Genomic DNA, 20,706 nt, shown 5'->3' on the forward strand with positions numbered 1-20,706 from the left:
ATATTCAGCCTGTTAGTTTGTTTGCATGCTCTGATCAGATTAAAGCTACTCACCTTCGAGGGTGACGTTTTTTCTGAATGAGGGCCTGCCGATGCTGAGGGACAGGTTGCTCTTGACTCACTTGAAACCAACCGTGCTGCAATGAAATGATGACCTGGGTTTGAAACCGTTGGTGTCTGGCAAGTAATGACACTGGCAAAGAAATATCTCAAAAGGAGGCAAGGCAGTTTTAAAGCTGAAGGAGCCAGGAAGAATGTTGCCAGGCCTGGTTGTCATTTTTCTTTAATCATTGAAAGGTAATAATAGTGAATCTGATATCCTCATGGGGCCTGTGTTGTTTTGGAAACACAATTCTCACTCACGTCTTTGGCTGAGGTGGACTCCTCAGATTATGAGCCAAAATATTTTCAGCTAAATTGTCTCAATGAAAAATTAACATTAGGGTTAAGTAATAATTATCATAGGCTTAGATATTTATATGACCCTTCCTTAAAAACAACTAGCAGACATACAGAAGCTTCTGAAGCTGACATGTGCAACAACATAATAGCTAATCTGTGGCAGAGCTCCTAGAACTGTCAACAACAGCAGACAGACGGCCGCATTTCAACACTGCTTTCACTCACTTGCATCATGCAGTATTTCATTTTCATCCAACAATCCAGGTAGAAATGTTCCTGACTTATCAAGGCTATCCATTTACTGAGACGACCAAATCAGATCGCAACTGAAAAATTCATCCCCAAGTGTCAGCCTGTGCACAATGAATAAGAGCCATGGCACTCAAAAAAACACTTTGAATATTTCAGAATTACTAAAAGCAATCCAAGGTAGCCATTCATATTTCATTTGCATGTCTTCGTACCTCAAGATATCTTTGAGAGTAATTTGTCTTTGATGTGAAAAAGGCATCAATATTTGAATTATAATGTCTCCATCAGGAAACATTGGATTTGCAAACAAGCTGTTTAGTTTTCCTAAGTTGTAATACTTAAACTCATAACCCGCATTACACCTGAGAATCCTGAGGATGTGTTGGGACAGTGTGCATTTTGCAAATGTGTGCACAAATCCTGGAACTGACACATTGGTGTGTTTCCTGTATTTCTTATAATGTAGCATCCCAGAAACAAGTGAACTCAGATACTTAAATCAAAGTGGAATGCAGTATCCAGATTTAAGAAATAACAGTCAAAAATGGAATGAAACAGTGCAGAAAGGGTATAAGAGTTAGACTAAGTGCAGAAAAGGGAAGAGACACATTCTGTTGAAAAACTGTGAAGTGCTGTAGCAAGGTCAGTCCTCCCCTCACATGCTTATTTCCATCTGCTGTCGCCATCCTCTGCCACAGTGTGGTGCCGACACCGCTGTCTTGGAGCGAGGCAGGGCCAGCCCTGTGTCCTATAAACACACACAAATCATTTACATGCTGTACTCATCAAAGGCAACTTTTCCTCATCTCCACAGAGATTTGCTGCTGATCTGAGCTTCCAATATTGCATCTCAGAGCGTTGCAGCTAACCTTTGCAACTGCCAAGAATGTGATTAATTTTTTAAATACAGCTGTTGACCTATTATTGAGATGGAGAGGAGCCACGAGAGACACTCATCTCCTCTCCTCTGTATAATGGAATGCATTATTGCATCAGTGTTTACAAGGCGTGCTAAAAGAGAAACAGAATGAGGGAGAAAGCGTTAAATAAAGCAATTCGGCTAATGTTGCTTTGGGCCTTGTGCACACACACAGTGTCAATCAAAACTCGCAATTCTTTGATTCATTGCAGTTTGCTCTGCCAGTTGCATCTGAGAGAAGAGTGGTGACACAATGTGGAACAATAATTACCCCACAGTGTTAAGTCCTCCAGTGTCTTGGTGCATTCATAAATAAAATATGTTCAAGATAATGGATTTATGTTCAATAATTCATCATCAGAATGTTTCAAACCGAGTGATATAATATGTGTCACAGTATTCTGTAACACAGTGCTTAGCCAAATTAAGTTATCTTGAAACCGATTTATTGACAGCGCTGTTGCTGCATTCATTTACTCAGCAACCATTGCTTAATTACTTCTGCAAAGCTAATAAAACAAACAATGCCAATAGACTGATTCTAAACCACTCAGTGTCAGTGTTAACTACACACACACCAAGGCTAAGTATGTATTCAAGCCTGAACTGAACAGCACTCAACATTACACGGTCAGAACTCTGAGTTGGAGTAAGAGGAGAGGAGTGGATGGAGCAGCAGTGGGGCTGTGATATTTGTCATTCATGACCTCGGTGTTAGCCAGCCGTATAGGCAGTTTGGTTTGATGATCCATCAGAGAATCTGTCTGGGTCCTTGCAAGAGCCAGAGGACCAGGATGAGGGAAGAGGGTGACATCCAGGGCTGCGGTCTGTTCAGCTGGACTTGGGTCAATCAGTGGGCTTGAAGATCCAGAGCCAGCTGGAGAGCTCTGATACGACTGGCCTTCATGTCCAGAATGTCCCATTCCTGGTCACAAGAGGAGGCAATGCTGGCATGCTGGAGGAAGCCACTCATCCTCATAATTAATGACATGAGTTTGTATAGTGTATCACCAGAGCAAACATATTGCAGCATTGCATCAAGTTGCATTTGTACAACATGTAGAAATCCCTGAAAGTCATTCAAAATAAAAAATAAATGCTCCATAATGAAGGTGACATGTTTGGTTTATATGATGCGGTGTAAACGCTGAAGTACAAATCAGCTCTACTAGTGTAAATCATTCAATAATACCACAATTGTGTTTACATCAGCCATCTCAGCAGCAAACAAATACACATGGAAGAGATGCACTTGCAATCAACAGCAACAAGACACACATTTCCAAAAAAAACCCCAACATTTCATCAAAACACACACACATTGTGGGGTGCTTCAATCTAGAGGAAGCATAAGCATTCTACGGGGGCAAAAAAAAGAAAGAAAACAATTTACATGCAAATCAAACCTTATCATCTCAATCTCTTTATGCCAGTTTCGCCTGCAAAATTGCATTCATATGCACAAAGGCATTCAATTACTGTAGCTTTGGCTCAACTTTTCACATCTCAGCATTTTCTATTTGGAGAGGCAGACCCATGTACATTTAATAGGTCGCCATTCTCTTCCCTGGCTCTGTGAGAGATCACTGTGAGTGTGTCAGTTAGAGGAGATGGCAGCATGTATCAGTGCATGAAATAAAGCTCCTGCTCCAAAGTGACAGGCCCTGGATATTGTTGGCAAATGGATGTTAAATTCACTCTGCAACCACCAACAGCAGCCCCGGCTATGAAAAATTAACTGTACTCTGGCTAAAGGGAAGGGAAATTGCTTTGCTAGATATACCACAAAATCCTGTTTGTGAGCTATCCATCTGTCAGATCTCTTTGCAAAAAAAGTCCTTCTAGCTTTCTCTATTAGAGAGTCCGCGCTCATATGGTGTTCAGAGTAATCCACTATGAGAGCGGAAACAAAGAGAGATGTCAAAGCGAGTTAGAGTTAATCCTAAATCTATGCCATGGATCACAATTTGGTAAAGAAGACAGACTCCAAAGGTCTCAGTACAGACATAGATGCAATGCAAGTGTCAGCCACCAGGGGGCAGTGATACTGATGGCTGCAACCTTTACCAATTGTGCAATTTATTTCAAATCAGTTCTTAGTTTAGCCGCTGTCAGCTGCAACACAGTGAATTACATTTCTGGCACTGATTGAGAACCGGATTCAATGAACACTGAGACTCTAATGAATCACTGACCTGCAACATAATCCCATGTAGTACAACATAATTACGACAGTTCAAACTATCTCCCTAGAGTTAGACAGGGATTGGTGTAAAAAGAAACAAAAAATGACTAAAATTAAAGAAATCACTTGTTAACATCAGATACTGGCAGCATTTTTTACACACATACAGCTAATAACATTAGTAAAAAGTAAGTTTGATTTGGGTTAGCAAATGATCATGTGTTTACTGCATTAACAGTGCATTCTGGGAATGTTTCCTAATGACATTTTATACTTTATGTGTAATTATTTATGGTCCTGAACACTCAGCTTTTTTCCCTACAGTTTGAGCTTTCAATTTCAAAATGGAAAGTTACATTTTAGGAAACTCTTCAGTATAATAAATGGCTTGCAAAATCCAGAAATTAGTAGGAAGAATATTTATGTAGCAGGAATTAGTAAACCTAAACAGTTATTTAATAGATTTCAAAAATAAATTTTGCCACAAAAACTAAATTTAGAAAAGGATAAGTCAGTGTCATGAGTCTGTTTCATGATGTGGTTCACTGGGCCTTTTTCAATGTGATACTGAATGACTTTTCACATCCCACCACCAGATGTCAACATAACACTTTAAACAACTCTGCGCCGAACTGCAGCTGGGTGTCACTGTTACTCTCTGTCAGGTGGAGTGATGTGACTATACACATGTGTAATGTTACTTTTACATCGAGAAATAGCAGCTTTTTATCTGCTGGAAAGTGAGTGACGGACCCAGCTGGAATCACAAAATTGATCTGAGCAAAATGAAGCAAATATCATGATCTAAGGACAATATTGTAACTGGTGGAAAGAAGTTTTCCAGATGTGGAAAAAAACAGTAAAAACACATCTGTAGTACTAAAAGGTGACAGATGTGCAAAATGCAACAAGCACTTTAAACTGTAATAAAAACACGTGGAAACAGTATTGTGCAGAGGTATTTTCAGGCATTAACAGATTAAAACAAAAGTTTGCATTACTTTATTTTTTAAAAACGAGATAAAGTAAAACAGTTTTGAATGAAAATGGCACAAAAGAAACATTTTGCCATCATGCAAAATTCCTGATCAATATGAAGTCGGTCACTGTGCTGTGCGCTCCTCACCATGTAGGACCTACACGTCAAATAAGCATAAATATAAATTAATGATAAAGTAATAAAATGTACACACAAGTTTTGAAAGGATATTTAAAGCCAATAAGGGAATGGTAACGGACATTCACATCGATGTCTGACTGCCTCAACTATCTGTTATTTCTGACTATTGTCCTTTAATCCTGTCCTCATGGAAAATATTCCTATGAGATTTGTAGTCTCAACAAGAATGAGTGAGACATAAAACCACAATCATTCCTGTGTTTCATTGAGTTCGCCTCCTAACAACCTGGAGACTGCGCAGAAAGCGTCGGGGGAAAAGTGCATGTGCAAGCAGAAAAGAGAAAGTTCATAGAGGTGCAGGATGTCCCGTTAAGGAGGAAAAAAAAATTCTCCAGAGGAACAGAGGCAACACAAGCTGACGGACTGAAAGGACTGCAACTCAGAGCAAACGACATTTACCATACCTTAAGTACTTTTAACGACTAAAAATGGGCTTTCCGACGATATTTAGTTGTCGTCGGATTGTTCTCAAAGTGTTTTTGGTTCAATTCATCGCCTTTCAGGCAACATATGCTGCTCCTTCGCCTATTATCAGGTTTCCTGGAGACGATACTACACCCAAAACAGACAAAGAAGTTGCCTTGGTAAGTTTATTGGTTGTTTTTCCTACAACTAAACCTAATTGGGTCAGTCAGTTGTGAAGAGCAGATTTTACTCTTCAAATTAAGGAAGTGAGCAAATGGGGATAAGTGGAATAGGGAAAACACTTTATTTATTTATTTTCCCTTCAGTTTCATGGAAATACTTAGTTCTGGAGAGGTTAACCATTTTGATCTTTTTCTCCTTCAGCACTATCTGAACAAGTTTTATGGATGCCCACAAGACAGATGTAACCTCATGGTGCTTAAGGACACCTTAAAGAAAATGCAAAAGTTCTTCTCCCTCCAAGAAACTGGAGAGATTGATGCCAAAACAGTGGATATCATGAAAAAACCCCGTTGTGGTGTCCCAGATGTGGCCAATTACAACTTCTTCCACAGGAAACCCATGTGGCAGAAAAAAGATATCACCTACAGGTCAGAGCATTTTGAATTATCCTGCAGTGTGAGTGTTTAAGTGAATTCTGCAACAGGCATTGTGTGTGGATTTCAGCCAGATGTAATAACTTTAAAGCTGGATCCAGTAGTATTATAGCTATTGTAGACATAAAGCACACCAGGACAGGAAAGTTAGTCTATCAAAGAAATATAAAATGAACTCAACCCTCCTGGAAAAAAACTGCCCTTAAATCAAACCATATGTTTTAAGAACACTATTTGGACTGAGCTTGAGTCATACAGTAACAACAGTTTGAATTTAATTCCCGAAGTACTATTTGATGAGTGCAGAAAAATATAAGTGCAGGGCCGGAGTCTGTTTACTTTGAGACATGGACCACAGCTTGGCCCTGCCTGACCCCCCCAAACCTTCCCATCAACATCCAGACCACCCCACCCCCATCCACACAGCCCCAAAGCGCTTGCATCTTGTGTCTTGCTAACACCAGCATTCCTACACAGTATGAGTCAGGTCTTTTGTTTTTGTTCTGTTTGAGGTTTACAACAATGTGGAATTGGTTTATTTATATCAGCGGTTTTGTGTGCTCCGATCATTCCAGCCCGTCTGCCTGTGTGTTTGTAAGAAAGACTGCAAGCCAAAGACAATAACAACCAGGAGATCTTAGACTTTAAGAAAAGGACTGTGTGGGAAATATAACAGGGTTTGAGGCTGAACTCTTGTTTCAGGAAGCATTTTCATGAGATGATTCATGGCTGTTTTTGGCTGCCTTTAGCTTAATTCTTTTCCATGATATCAAGAAGAGAATTAAAAGATCTTGAGATTGCTCTACACGCCTTTTCGAAAAACGGACTGTCCTGATTGCGTTGCATGCATTGTTAATCTTAAACTGACTTTCTCTTTACTCTGCAGAATCCTGGGATATACTCCTGATCTAGATGAGGAGGTCATAAATGATGCTTTCTTCAGAGCCTTCAAAGTGTGGAGTGACGTCACCCCACTCACATTCACCCGACTTATGGACGGAGAGGCTGACATCATGATAAATTTTGGCCGCAATGGTATGCCATGCATAGACAAACATAGTAATTCAGTTTATACAGAAGATACTGTACATGATATTTTCAACATTTTTCACTAAATAAGCAAATTGCAGTAAACTAAGTTACACATTAGCCCTGTGTCCTTTTGCAGTGCAGTCAGGTGAAACTATTCTTGCATACTCAAACTTCACTTAGCAGATTCATACCATGCAACCTAAAGTTCAATAAAAAGTTTGATATTGTCCTAACGATATAACTTCCACAGTGCCTCAATATCCCATAAAAAACCTGCAAACTTGTCTCATTTCTGATCTCTTGTGTTGGGACTTGGCAAACAGTGCAGGAAGGAAATTTGAGATAAAAAATCAAATATCTTCTCTAAAAGGGTTCTCTAAGCACTCTGCTAACAGAGTTATCACCAAGTTGAACTCTTTCAGGAGGATAAATGGACTCTGAGTTAGAAAAACAGCTGAACAGAAACTCAGTACCTTGTTGACTAATGGTGAAGGAGAAATAACACCCACGTAATAACAGCCACACCCCACCACTTTGAAAAAGAATGGGAATTGTAGTTATATCGCAAATAAGTAGAGTCATTCCAATAAAAACAACCATTAGATATTTACAGTCAGCGTAATGATACGTATCTCTCTCGTCTGACCAGAGCTAACCCTGTAGAGAATCCCGTAATTACAGCGGAACACAAACACAATCCAGCCACTTCAGAAGATATGAGGCAGCTGTTTTAGAAACAAAAATATTTAGGAATATTTTTGATATTTTAACACACATAAATGTCAGAAATTTTCATTCTGTTATTTTTTTGTTATTTTTTATTTCTTCTTGTAACCAGTAATACCAGCCACTTACTGACTAAAATGCAATTTCCCTGCTGGCTGCCATCAGCAAAAGAAAAAGAAAAAATCTCTGACATCTTGAAGTTTTATTATTCAATGATGTCATCAACAGAGCATGGAGATGGTTACCCCTTCGATGGCAAAGACGGCCTCTTGGCTCATGCTTTTGCTCCCGGGCCAGGAATTGGGGGAGACTCCCACTTTGATGATGATGAGCAGTGGACGCTGGGAGAAGGCCAAGGTAAAGCAGATACACTCTTTAACAAATTGTACTTAAAAAGAACAATATTTAAGCCTACATGATTTTTCACTAAAACACCCAGTAGCATAATATTTTTATATTTTTATAACTTCTTTTAAAGTATAGGTGATGTGCACTGGTACGTGTCAGGTGTGGTGACAGTACAATTCTACACTAATGTCAACAGTTATAAGACTAATTTGACTTTCAAATACTTTGTTTTGATTATTTTCACTTTGTCTGAACTTTCTGGCTCTCAATATGACAAACCTCAGCCATCTGGAAGCTGAATAAAAAAATAAAAAAAAATCTCTGCACACATTTGTATTTGCACACATTGACCCAGATAGGTTCATGCATTTCCTATGATTTAGATCCTCTTGTCTGGATTCATCACAGTGCAGAAGTAATCGATAAACCTATTTTCTCCTGTATGAAGGTGCCAAAGAAGTCTCAGAACATGTAGATGAACTCTTTATTATCATATCAATGCGTTTGCAGGTTTTATCCCATTCACTAACAATTCATCACTTTATATTGCGTCTGTTTGGCTCACCATTTGTTGATGTTTTTCTCATATTCTAGACATCTACTTGTTTCTATTAAGTTCAAAACATGATGAAAATCAACCTGCAGGAGCTAAAAACTTGATTGAGACAGGAAATCTCTGTTGAATAGAAATGTGGTTTTGGAAAAATGTATGAGAGTAATATATGTTTTATAATAAATTAATAAAAATATGATCCATACCCCCCTTGACAGTGGTGAAGGCAAAGTTCGGCAATGCTGATGGAGAGTTCTGTAGATTCCCCTTCCTGTTCATGGGCACTGAGTACAACAGCTGTACATCTCAGGGACGTGACGACGGCTTCCTGTGGTGCTCCACCTCTTACAACTTTGATGAAGATGGCAAATATGGCTTCTGTCCTCATGAGTGTGAGTTGACAGTCTTGTTCCTTTTTGACCTAAAAATGTAGCACAGCAATGTGTGTCATTAAGAAGTCTTCTTTTAACACATTTGTAGTATTCCATCTGTAATGATTTGTAATGCCATGACCTTACCCGACCTTAGCAGCACTAGTGTCATGCCCTACTTGCATCTTACAGCACCAAAAAGAAATGCAGTGGTTTAGTTTATTCACACTGACCAGGCAATACTTTATATCAAATTATTTCTATATTCCAATCTGTTCTGCTGCTTTTGGACAGAAAGAAAGTAGGTTGGACAGTATGCCAGGAAAGTGTTGTTTTTTTTTGTTTGGAGTGGATTATGGAATATTTCTTTTCCAAGTTACTGCCCCACTTTAGAACACTGGGCTTTGTCAAACATTTTGTTTATCTGTGTTATGTTGCTGTCCATGGTACTAACATGATCGCATGCCTATTACAGATAACTGCCAAAGTACACATGTACAAAGTTGTTTTATATGGTGGGAACATGAGTGAGGCTAGTTTGTACTGGAGCTGTCTGTTCTATTAAGCCTTTACACTGATGTTAAAAAAAAAGAAAAAAAACAATCTACTCCACCTGTTTTTGTGCATCTAGTTTTTCTTTTCTTCCGGGAACCTTTGTCTTTCATCATTACTGAAAGGTCAAAAGATCTTAGTTGCTTGAAATGATCATGATCTTTGTTTTACATTGAAATATGTAAAAATGCACAGTGTTATATGTTATTGGATTTCTGTAACACTTCTTTGTATTTGTTGATATTTGTTTTACAGTGCTCTTTACCCTGGGTGGAAATGGCGATGGTGCTCCATGTAAATTCCCCTTCAACTTTCAGGGAGAAAAGTATGATGGATGCACCACTGAGGGCAGGGATGATGGGTATCGCTGGTGTGCCACTACAGAGGACTATGACCGTGACAAATCATTTGGCTTCTGCCCTGAGACTGGTAGGTGGTGTCATATATCTATTATGTCAGACTATGTTTTTCACATAATAGGATACTACCTAGTGCTTCAAGGAAAATGTTTTGGTCATGCAGATATCAACATTTGTTTGCATGCTAGCATATACATTGTCTTCAGTTTATGTTTCCTGTTTATGTTGAAGGTAATAGACAAAGTGTGTTTTACTGGAATGGTAAATTTTGATACACAGTGTATGGTGCCCTGCCGTGTGTTGGGCTCTGCAGGAATGCTCCAGCTGGGGTTTTAGGTCTTGCTCGTGGTCTGCAGAATGGCTGTGAAAGTATTTTAATGTGCAGTGGCGGGGCTTATTTTCCATTCTGTCAGTGGGACTGATTTTAGGGTTGAGGTAGTGTAAAAAGTGAGACAGTGAGATAGACTGAGAGAGGTATGACCACTGGGGTTTTCATCTGGTTCTAATTGAGCAGGAATGTAGCTTTGTTGTAAAGCCTTGTGTGATAGCTTGTGCTGAATAAAAAATTATTTTCTTGAAAAAAATGAAAAAAAAGAAAAACAGCAGAAAAACCAGATTGCCAGATTGAAAATGATCTTTCTTTGAAAGAAAATCAATTTGGGCGGGTGCTTGTTGGTAGTGTGCCTAGTGGATTAGTTATTGATGTCATGTGTATTGTGTCAGTGCTTTCATGATGCTGTTTTCAACACCATCTGCACTCATTTCACAATATAATATAAACCAAATTGTACTTGGAAATGTTGGCATATGAATGAGTTCATAAGACAGAGAAAAGAACTAAGTTTTTCACTTTCATAGTTTTGTCTTTGTGTGCTCTTTCCAGCCATGTCAACAGTTGGAGGAAATTCAGAGGGAAGTCCCTGTGTCTTCCCCTTCACCTTCCTGGGAGATACGTACGATTCCTGTACCTCATCTGGACGCAGTGATGGCAAGATGTGGTGTGCCTCCACTAAGAATTACGATGATGACCGCAAGTGGGGTTTCTGTCCTGACCAAGGTATGACGCAATGAAAACATGGGCCAATAGTTTTCGTGGACAGTTCGTGCTGTGGTGCTGGGAAGAGCAGACAAAGTGGATTTCCCACTTAGGACAATGCAATGAGTTCCAGACGGTTTTGATGAACTCTATGCATTAGTCACTTACTTACTGTAAAAGGCACATTCACAACAAGTATCAAAATCATGCAATAGGTCAGGTCTATCTGAATTGTCCTGATGGTTGAAATCTGTTCTTCGAAAGAAATGTATTTCCATCTTATTGTGGAAGCTCAAATAAGATGCCTCTTATATTATTTGTCATTCTTTGAGTGTACTGTTTATAACAGGAAGATACTTCACTATGTTGCATGTTTCCAGGTTACAGTTTGTTCCTGGTTGCAGCCCACGAGTTTGGTCATGCCCTTGGCTTGGAGCACTCTCAGGACACCGGAGCATTGATGGCCCCCATTTATACCTTCACTAAAGACTTCAGACTTTCTCAGGATGATATCAAAGGCATCCAGGAGCTCTATGGTGAGATGAAATGTGATTCATGGCTTGTTTCCCAGACAGGGATTAAGCCTAATACAAGAATCAAAAAAAGAAGATATGTGATTTTTAAAACAAGCCAGGAAGGATGAACGTGTGTAAAGTATGTCATTACTCTCTTATTTACAGGTACGCAAACAGGCAAACCTGTGCCTCCAACCCAGGGACCCGTCACTCCCATGGACATCTGCAAAGAGCCAGTTGTCTTTGATGCTGTAGCACAGATCAGAGGAGAGACTTTCTTCTTCAAGGACAGGTAATCAAATCAAACAGGAAATGTTAACGCTGTTTTGACCATAACTAGACTTCAGTAAGTGTACATATGACAGATATGATCAAATGGATAGGACCAGTACCAAATGCTAGCTCCAATGTTTTCTCTGGCTCTAAATGATGTGATGTGAAGTCTATTTGTCTCTCTTAAAACTTGAAAGCACTTCCACATTCTGCCTGATTTCCTATCTATGATCTATGGGGTGAATATGCAAACAAACCAGTAGCCTTTTTATACTTGCAATGAAAAGGGCAGCCTACACAAGCTGGATCTCATAATCATTTTTCCTCACCAACAATGAGCAGTTTGACATGAGGTTTCCTGTTAATTATTGTTTCTTATATTGGAATCTTGTGCCACGTGAAGATTGTGGTTTATATACTTGTTTCCTGATGTGACAATTAGTTCGATGGATAAACAGGCTGTTCCGCTACTCACCCAGTTACAGTCGAAGTAGTCATTAGTCATAAACACTGTGTACACTCCTCCACAGGCGCCACTGAATTAAAAGCCTTGTAAGCTTACTGTGTGTCTACTGGCTGACCCCATGTGGAAGAGGAGTTTCATGAAGTGATGCGGTTTGGTTGACAGCCTTTGTGAGTCAGTGTATTTTCCCGTAGGAAGATGAACATTTTCATCACAATTGTTACATTTTCTGATTTTCCAAGATGCTTACTCAGAACAATAATGTGGTAGAAAAAGAACTGATACAAAATACAAATAACATCCTTGTTAGTTATGATGTGTAAACATCTCTAGCTGTGCTGCATAAGATCAACGTCTTGCAATTTCAGGGTCAACAGAGTTGTAGATCTGTCATGGCCTCGCTGGAAATGTGTCCAAAGCAAACAGGCCAGCAGACTGCCGTACCAAAGAGTCTAGTCTTTCAGGTAGCCTGGTTTTCCTCCCTGAGAACCCTCTAGTTAGAAACTTTGAGAAACAAGCCACAATCCTGCTCATAAATCTTGCTTTAATACAAAATTACTTTTCACCTTGCTTTGGCTCTGTTCCATACATTTGCAGTGATCAGCGGTGCAGCACAGGAACTCACAGAACGTTCTGTAGACCATGAAACTTTGGCCCCTTGTTTGTAAATCAAGCAGGGCTGAAACTTGATTCACTGTGGTTCAAGATGCTTTAGTAGTCTTAAGATTTAGAGCAATTATTTTGAACTCTACAACAGGCAAATGGATGTATGTGATTATCGTCTGAATCGTTGATTTGCTTTTGGGGTATTGGTAGCTATATTACTCATTATATAAAGTTTTATTTGATTCAGAGGACTACACCACTCTTAAGTTATTTGCAGCTGGCCCAGTCTCAATGAATGTTTAAACTATCATAATCCAGCACAATGGTTTTCAGCCAGTACAGTACAGTAGCTTAAATATGTCAAAAATCACAGTTTAAGTTCAGTAAAGATATGTTGCATTTACCTCACTCAAATCCCATTGACTTATTGTATATTTAGACTTTCTCAACATCAAAAGAACATTTGGCTTCATGTTTGGCTATGTCTAGCTGTGCACTGTGTTTGTTGGCTCTCCTGTGTGACTTCATAAGCCTTTGTTTGATATTTTCAAGCAATTATTGATTTGGTACGTCTTAAAACATGTCAAAGATTGAGAAATGATGCATAGACGTGGGAGAGAAATTGAGGACAGAGTATTCTCAAGGCACAGAAGTGAAAGTATAGTACAGTATATCTCTCCAAAGTCTGAGATTACTAAGTTTCATTATGGGCCTGTTGAGTCTGACCTTCACAGAGACTAAATGAGTTGCCTGAAGGCCATGTCAGGTTTGTAAGCTGCTACAAGCCAGGTTATATAACTTCAAATAAAAGTGATGACCTCTGGGCTCCAGGACTAATACTAACTTAACTCCCCTGTTTTAAAAGTGGAATCCCCCCCTTCTTTCCCAGCTCAGCATATTTATAATATAGGACAAATCTTGACATGATGTAATGAGTAATACTTTTAGCACTCCCTGAGCTCAGCATAAAAGTGTGTGCCTGTCTGGAGAAAGCAATTATAAAGTCTGTCTCATAGAGACAGTTTACCCAACCCACTGATTAGGTTCCTTCTGCATGTATGGCTCAATTTTACTAAAGAAATATTCACAGTGATCTGTTTCAAAGAACCTCTGTGTGTGTGCTTATATCTTAGCCTGCTGCAAACAAAAGCTTATTGTAATTGGCAGTATTTCCTTAAAGCAAGTCAGTACATACAGTAATACATATGAAGCCACGGTTCTGTAAAAGTACTGGGGACATATTTCACAGCCAGATGGTCTCTCTAACTGACTTGCAGCCTTAACAAGTCTCCACTGGACAGCAAGGAGACTGATGCATAAGACTTGTCATTGGATTTAAAGGCTAAAAGAGTGGGTTTTGCACCCATTTACTGCTAATCACGGTCTTTACATCACTGCTAACAATTTTCTGAGGCATTATGTGATGTAGCTTTTGATGTTTAAATTGTTTCTTAACATGCAGACTTTAAGAATCCATCATGGCTGCAACATTTGATTTCAAAGTGAGATTATTGTTGCATCATAAAGCAGTGCAGACCATTAACATCAACCTGCATTACCACACTGCAACACATATGAAGTCTCAATTTTATATAAAAGTAGCAACTTAAAAGGTGATGAACATTAAAAAATCTAAAACACATACAGTAACAGTCAAGAGTTTTGACAGACTTTCTCTTCAAGTGAACGGGAAGGTTTGTCTAAACCTTTGACTGGTATCGTATGTAATTTGACTATATTTGCAAGTCTGTCCTCTTTACTAGCCACTATCACTGCAGTTATGCAGTCCACTTAGGCTGATACATATATATTTTATTTAATAGAGACAGGAAGTAAAGGCAGAAAAAGGACAGAGCGATAAGAGGATAACATTAGAAATATAATACACAGTTCAAGCCCTCTGGATATTGTTGCTGCACAGCATGAACTCACCAGAACACACAAACACACAAAAAAATATAATTAAATTTATTCTTGGCTAGTTTCAAAGTCAAAGTATCCTTTTTCATCCCCGTAAATGCAAACAAAACTTTGGGTATGCGGCACATACTTTATGATATTCATGTATGTTAGTGAAGTTTTATGCTCATCTCCATTTTATCATTATCCTAACTCCTCTTTGCAGTTGGCAGATCTTTTTCTTTTTAAAAAATAGGTCAGTGGAAAAGAGTTTGGGAAGCTGCCGTTGTTGTGCAGCTGTGTATTGGAAATCCGGGCAAGATGGGTCTTGTTCCGCTGGCGTCGGCAGCCTTAGTCCTAACGAGAACCAGATGCTCATGAATCAGGCCATTGTGGCTGACTCGGCCAGTGAACACTTGCACTAAAACCCCCTTTATACACACACTCACACACATATACACACACACATACACTTCCCTCACATCTTCATCATCTCCCCCAGCCCCTCTTTCACTCTCACTCTTATTTCATCCTCAGCTCATCTACCTCACGATCACTCACCCACTCATTCTCTCTCTGCCAGGTTCCTGTTCAGGTCAGTCAACTTCAGAAGCAAGCCCAGTGGACCTTTACTAGTGGCCACCTACTGGCCTGACCTGCCTGCCAAGATAGATGCTGTCTATGAAAATCCAGTGGATGAAAAAACTGTCTTTTTCGCAGGTATGCTAGAGAAAACAAGGAACTGGAAAGAAACGTCTGATTTAGACCTGAGACTTATGTCAGATGAACTGTTCATATTATCCCTGTGCTTTTGCGGTGATCAGACAAAAGAGACAGTTCCACTTCCATGAGTAATGAAGAGGTGTCTTCACTCTTTACCATTTGCATGCCTTTCCCTTAACAGTCAGTCGTTTCTACTAACTGAAACATTAGGAGAAGCAGGAATGTTGGCTGAGCACTCTGCTGTGTGGTGTGCACTCTTGGGACACTTGAGATATTCCACAATGCTTATTAGTGGTTCATGATGCATTCTTTGCATTTTACTAATATGACAACCTTCCTGAATACTGATGGGATTTACATAATATATTTGTCAGCTTTGAAGACATTTAACAGCAGAGCTGGTTTAGCTATTGGGGAAACTTTCTACCTTGAAAAGTTAACTGAAGGTTTCACACAGATGATATTCTGTACAGTCCACATTATAATATACTTGGTTTATAGATTTGTTGGAATATGGGATAATAACCTGAACAGACAGTTCTGTGTTTAAATAATTACCTTGCATCAAGAAAACATATGTTCTCAATGTTATTTTAGCTTAGTTCTACTTTCCTACTTCTCTCCCAGGCAATGAGATCTGGATCTACAAAGGAGATAACTTGGAGAGAGGCTACCCCAAGAGGCTATCCAGCCTTGACCTCCCCACCGACCTGCAGCAAATCGACGCTGCCTTCAACTTTAGAAAGAACGGGAAGACATACTTGTTTTCTGGGGACAAATTCTGGAGGTGAGAAGCAAAGTTTTCACAAACACTAGGCTCTAGTGTTTGTGAAACACCCTGGCTTGTGTTTATTTGTGTCATCACCTCTTATTACTGTACTGGGCTACGTCTGGATTTATTTAGTGCTTGGTATGATATGGTGTGTGTGTATTTTTGGAAGTTGTGAAATATTTATGAAGTTTATAAATGCACTTTAATATGTATTTGTATACAGATACGATGAAAATACACAGAGAATGGACCCTGGCTTCCCCAAACTTATTGCTGATTCCTGGAATGGCATCCCAGATGGCATTGACTCTGCCTTCAGTCTCAATGGAATTGGTAAATATTTTTTATTTATTTAGTATAGTAGTAAATCTGTACACTAAAGCCATTAGAAAAACTAAAGAACCAGTGAAGATTTGCATCATGGTGTTCTGTTACAAATTTTACATGTTAAACATTACTACATACAATTATTCAAAATATACCATCAGTATCACCTGGATTTCCTTATTGCATTTTCCAAGCAGCTAGTGGTTGCAGGTCAAGTCATTACAGCATAAAAATAGGATGCAAACACGCTGAGGTTTAACACGTATAATATTTACCATTGTCACCACCTTAATTTTGTGCTAAAGTAATCAGCACTTAACAAAAAATACAGGAAATGCCATTAGTTTGTCATTAGTTTTACAAATATTTAAACTGAAATACTGGACAAATAAAACATTTGAGATCATTAAGGACACTAGAAGAATGTCAGAGGAACATTGAAGTTATTACAGTCATGAGAGGGACATGAATGTGTTTACCAAATTTTATGGAAATCAATTAAATAGTAGTCAAACCACAAATATCAACCTCATAGTGGCATGAGATGAACCAGGGAATCACAAAAGTCAGAAAGTGTTTGTATCTGGGATACCTCAATGTCTGAACAAAGCTGTGAGCCAGTCCATCCAGTAGATGTTAAGAGTTTTCTCTGGATAAGTTAAAACTTTGACCTGCTGGTAGCATTTGATGAAAATTCATCAAAATGCATCCTCTGGGCAGCATGGATGTCTGTACCAAATTGCATGGCAATCCATTTAATACCTGTTAGAGCATTTAACTAAAAAACAAAGAAAAAGTCAACCTTTTGGTGGGGCTTGAGGAAAGGTCAGAGAATGATCAGAGTCATAAGGCTTCATTCTGTTGGGACCATGGATGTCTATTCAAAATGATATGATAATTCATCTGATAGATGACATGTTTCAGTCTGGATCCAACTGGTGGACTGAGTAACTGAAAGACTGATATTGTATAATCTTGGTAGGAGTTAACCACATCACTTTGTGACAACATGCTGCCACTTCATACTCTACCAATTACTCTGAGAAGGGCGATATCATTTAGTCTAGAAGTAAACCAACAATGATCCATCTTGCACCTACCCCTTCCTTTAAATCTTGCATAAAAGCCAGGAGAAAGAGGATTTTGTAGAAACTGTGATGGTTCTTTGATCATAATGGCTGGTGCTCTGCATGCTACAGTAGTTGAGTGTCTGCAGACTGGCATTCCTAGTTAGATTGCAGACAAATCCAGTCGGCTCTATCTGTGGGTCTGGCTCTGTGCCCCTGTCAATAAAACTCCTCATATACCAGAACCAGTAAGCAGTGATGACGCCATCTAGCAAGAAATGAGCTGTTTAAGGGAACTGACTACACAAAGAAGATGAGACAGTAAATCAGGCCAAAGGGAGTAGTTCCGAAGTTAGGGAGTCATCTGTGGTTGGATGTTGATAGAATAGAGTCAGGAAGAGAGCAGTTGCTTCATATCTCTTACTCAAAGCTTTAATTCACTGTGAGTGAATAACACACAACAGTTTATGTGAAAGCAGTATAGCATAAGGTGGTGAATTTTAGGCATGATACTGGTAAACTTCCTCTGAGACTGACACCGCCAGCCTCCTTGGGGTTAGAGGTGGTATGTAGATTTTTGTCTATGGCAAGCAACCAGGGATTTTTCCATTACTCTCCTAACATACACAGTACTGTAAGCGTCACATAGCCCCTTCCCCACACAGCTAACAAACACATTTATATAAAGCAAGTCTGTGCACCTCTACAGAGGGGCCTCTGTATGCTTCCTGATTAGCATAATTCAGTAAGAGGCTCAACACTGGTTTAAGCAGAAGCTGATTTGTAATTTTAATACTTTTTACATTGATTGAAACTCATACTGTGTATATTATTTTATTGAAGCTTGGTGATTTTACTGTTTATGCTTTGATTGTTTTCACCTTGATTTTTAAGCAACTCCTTTTTAAGCTATGGAAAATAGAAATTATATTTTCAGAATCGTTTTTTAAACACAGTATGTGTGTACTGTGCTTGTCTTTACCAGATTACAGCTACTTCATCAAAGGCAACCACTATTTCAAACTTGAAGACAGGAGCTTGAAAATTGTCAAGTTGGGTGAAATCACAAAGGACTGGCTTGGTTGCTGAGCATTTCCAAAATGTCTTGCAACTGGCTAATTCCTGTGATGACCTCATGAGGACATTGCCATAATATTGTACACAACTTGAGGTCGCCGCAGTGCACACTGTTGTAATGTTTTTATCTTGGCAACTCTGCACGCTTCCGTGGGAGTCATGTCCCTTCCAGCCTGTATAACCAGCCTCCAGCTTTGTAGAAAGGCACCTCGGGACCTTCTGCACTGGCTGAACTTAGGCAACTGGATATTTGCTATATTACTGTGTGATAATGACTTTTTTATTTGTTATGCTGATGCAGATTTATTACAATGTGTACCCCCTGTTTTTTGTTTTGTTTTATGTTTATTTTGGTTTGTTTGTTTGTTTTTAAAACTCAGACATCGGGTATGTCCACACTGCATTGAAAGCAGTGCTGTACTGTGCTGTGAGATATTGCCTTTTTATGCAAATTTGATTCTGTTGTGAAGCATATGAGGAATTCATGTTGGCTTAGAATTACTTGTATGTACAACTTACAGTTTTATAAATGTATCAGTTTTAATTAAGTAATTTTCTCATTTTTGTGCAATACATTTGAAAAAAATGAAATTGCACAATGTGTCTGACCGAAAATGGTGCTTTAGAAATTGCTTTTTGCATATAGTCCTATATATCTATACACTTTATATTCAGTGTAACTATGTCTGATGGGACTACTTAGTATCCTCTGGATGTCAGAAAGTAGTATTCGCAGCCACACATTATTCTCCATTTGGTTAGCACTTTGTATAGGACTATATATGGGAACTGCACAATATGGAGCCCAAATGATTGTCATGGCAACTCCAACTATGCATTTCCCTTGACTAAAGGTACAGAAAGATTAAAGGCACAGGTTGCCTGTAGAGGCTGTATAGGTTTGCTGCATGATGGAATCATGACAAGAGTACCACAGTAGTATTGTTTAATAATCTTTTTTTTTTATTTTTAAGATTTTACATTTCTCTTTCTTGGGATCTGACAATACAGTCAATGTTTTCTGTTGTTTGTAATGCTTGTGCACTTTGTTACTGTCATCAATAAAGATGGTCAATATCATGTGGATCAGTGATAAACAAACAAAGGTCTCCATATACAAGCAAAAAGAATGGTGAGTGATTGACACAGTTATGGGCTTTCAATCAAGCTTATACATTCAGCAAATACTAAATAACAGTGATGAAAGAAGTATTCATATTTACATAAGTATAATTAGCCACAATGTGAAGTACTTGTTACGAGTAAAAACCCTGCATTAAAATGAATACCTAAGTAATAGTACCATTACGGATATTGCCATGGCCCGATATACCATACGGGCAATCTAGGCAAATGCTCAGGGACCCTTTAGCAGAAAGACTTGACCCATTCTCTTGATGTTGATAATTATGGTCACTGTCAGAAACGTATTAAGTATATAAGTATATCTACCCTTTACACTATCTACAAAAGTTTATAAGATAAATCTTTTGTATTGAAAATCTACTCTGTAACTTTATAGCTTTAAAATGAATGTAGTGGTGTAATAATTTCTTCAAAAAATGAAGAAGTAGCATAAAATGAAAATGTGAAGGCTAATAAAACGTACATAAGAATAATATTGAGTAAATGAAGGCTATCTTCATGATCTACTTTCTATAACTGTTTAAAAAAACATGACATGATGGACTGTCTCACATGAGGATTTTTGTAATGAAACGGTGCCATCTAGTGGACATTTATGGGAGGTTTTAAAAAAACATTGTGTCGGTACGTCACATTATTCCTCTGAAATCTGTTCATTCGTTAATTGTTCATCATAGCTATAGTATATTCGGGGCTATTTCTGCCCAGATTTAGAACACTTCTGTTTCTATAAGCAGTGGTTTATCCACAAAGCACACACGTACTGTCATTGCAGCACCATTTGACTTGCATCACATTTAGAAATAAGTCGAATAAGATGATAGAATCCTTTCGACATGCATCCATTCGATGAATGATCACAGATTGTAGATATTGTCGCAATTTCGTATACAACCTTCAAA

General features: G+C 38.7%; 1 protein-coding gene across 1 annotated transcript; it reads left to right on the forward strand.

Moving 5' to 3' along the window:
* The first annotated feature begins 5,196 nt into the window (after window positions 1-5,196).
* Window positions 5,197-19,733, forward strand: mmp2 (matrix metallopeptidase 2). The gene is made up of 13 exons (XM_062420283.1): window positions 5,197-5,521; window positions 5,727-5,953; window positions 6,846-6,994; window positions 7,946-8,074; window positions 8,837-9,010; window positions 9,797-9,970; window positions 10,784-10,957; window positions 11,317-11,472; window positions 11,617-11,743; window positions 15,276-15,412; window positions 16,043-16,202; window positions 16,411-16,520; window positions 18,567-19,733. The coding sequence occupies exons 1-13, from the start codon at window positions 5,366-5,368 to the stop codon at window positions 18,668-18,670; spliced, it is 1,977 nt and encodes a 658-aa protein (XP_062276267.1). The 5' UTR covers window positions 5,197-5,365; the 3' UTR covers window positions 18,671-19,733.
* The last annotated feature ends 973 nt before the right edge of the window (window positions 19,734-20,706 follow it).

Source organism: Scomber scombrus, chromosome 1, assembly GCF_963691925.1.
Source record: "Scomber scombrus chromosome 1, fScoSco1.1, whole genome shotgun sequence".
Classification (NCBI taxonomy): Eukaryota; Metazoa; Chordata; class Actinopteri; order Scombriformes; family Scombridae; genus Scomber; species Scomber scombrus.

Coding starts and splice junctions, on each gene's coding strand:
- mmp2 (XM_062420283.1), top strand. CDS start 5,366: ATGGGCTTTCCGACGATATTTAGTTGTCGTCGGATTGTTCTCAAAGTG. Junction 6,995..7,945: donor GATAAATTTTGGCCGCAATG/GTATGCCATGCA, acceptor TGTCATCAACAG/AGCATGGAGATGGTTACCCC. Junction 9,971..10,783: donor TGGCTTCTGCCCTGAGACTG/GTAGGTGGTGTC, acceptor TGCTCTTTCCAG/CCATGTCAACAGTTGGAGGA.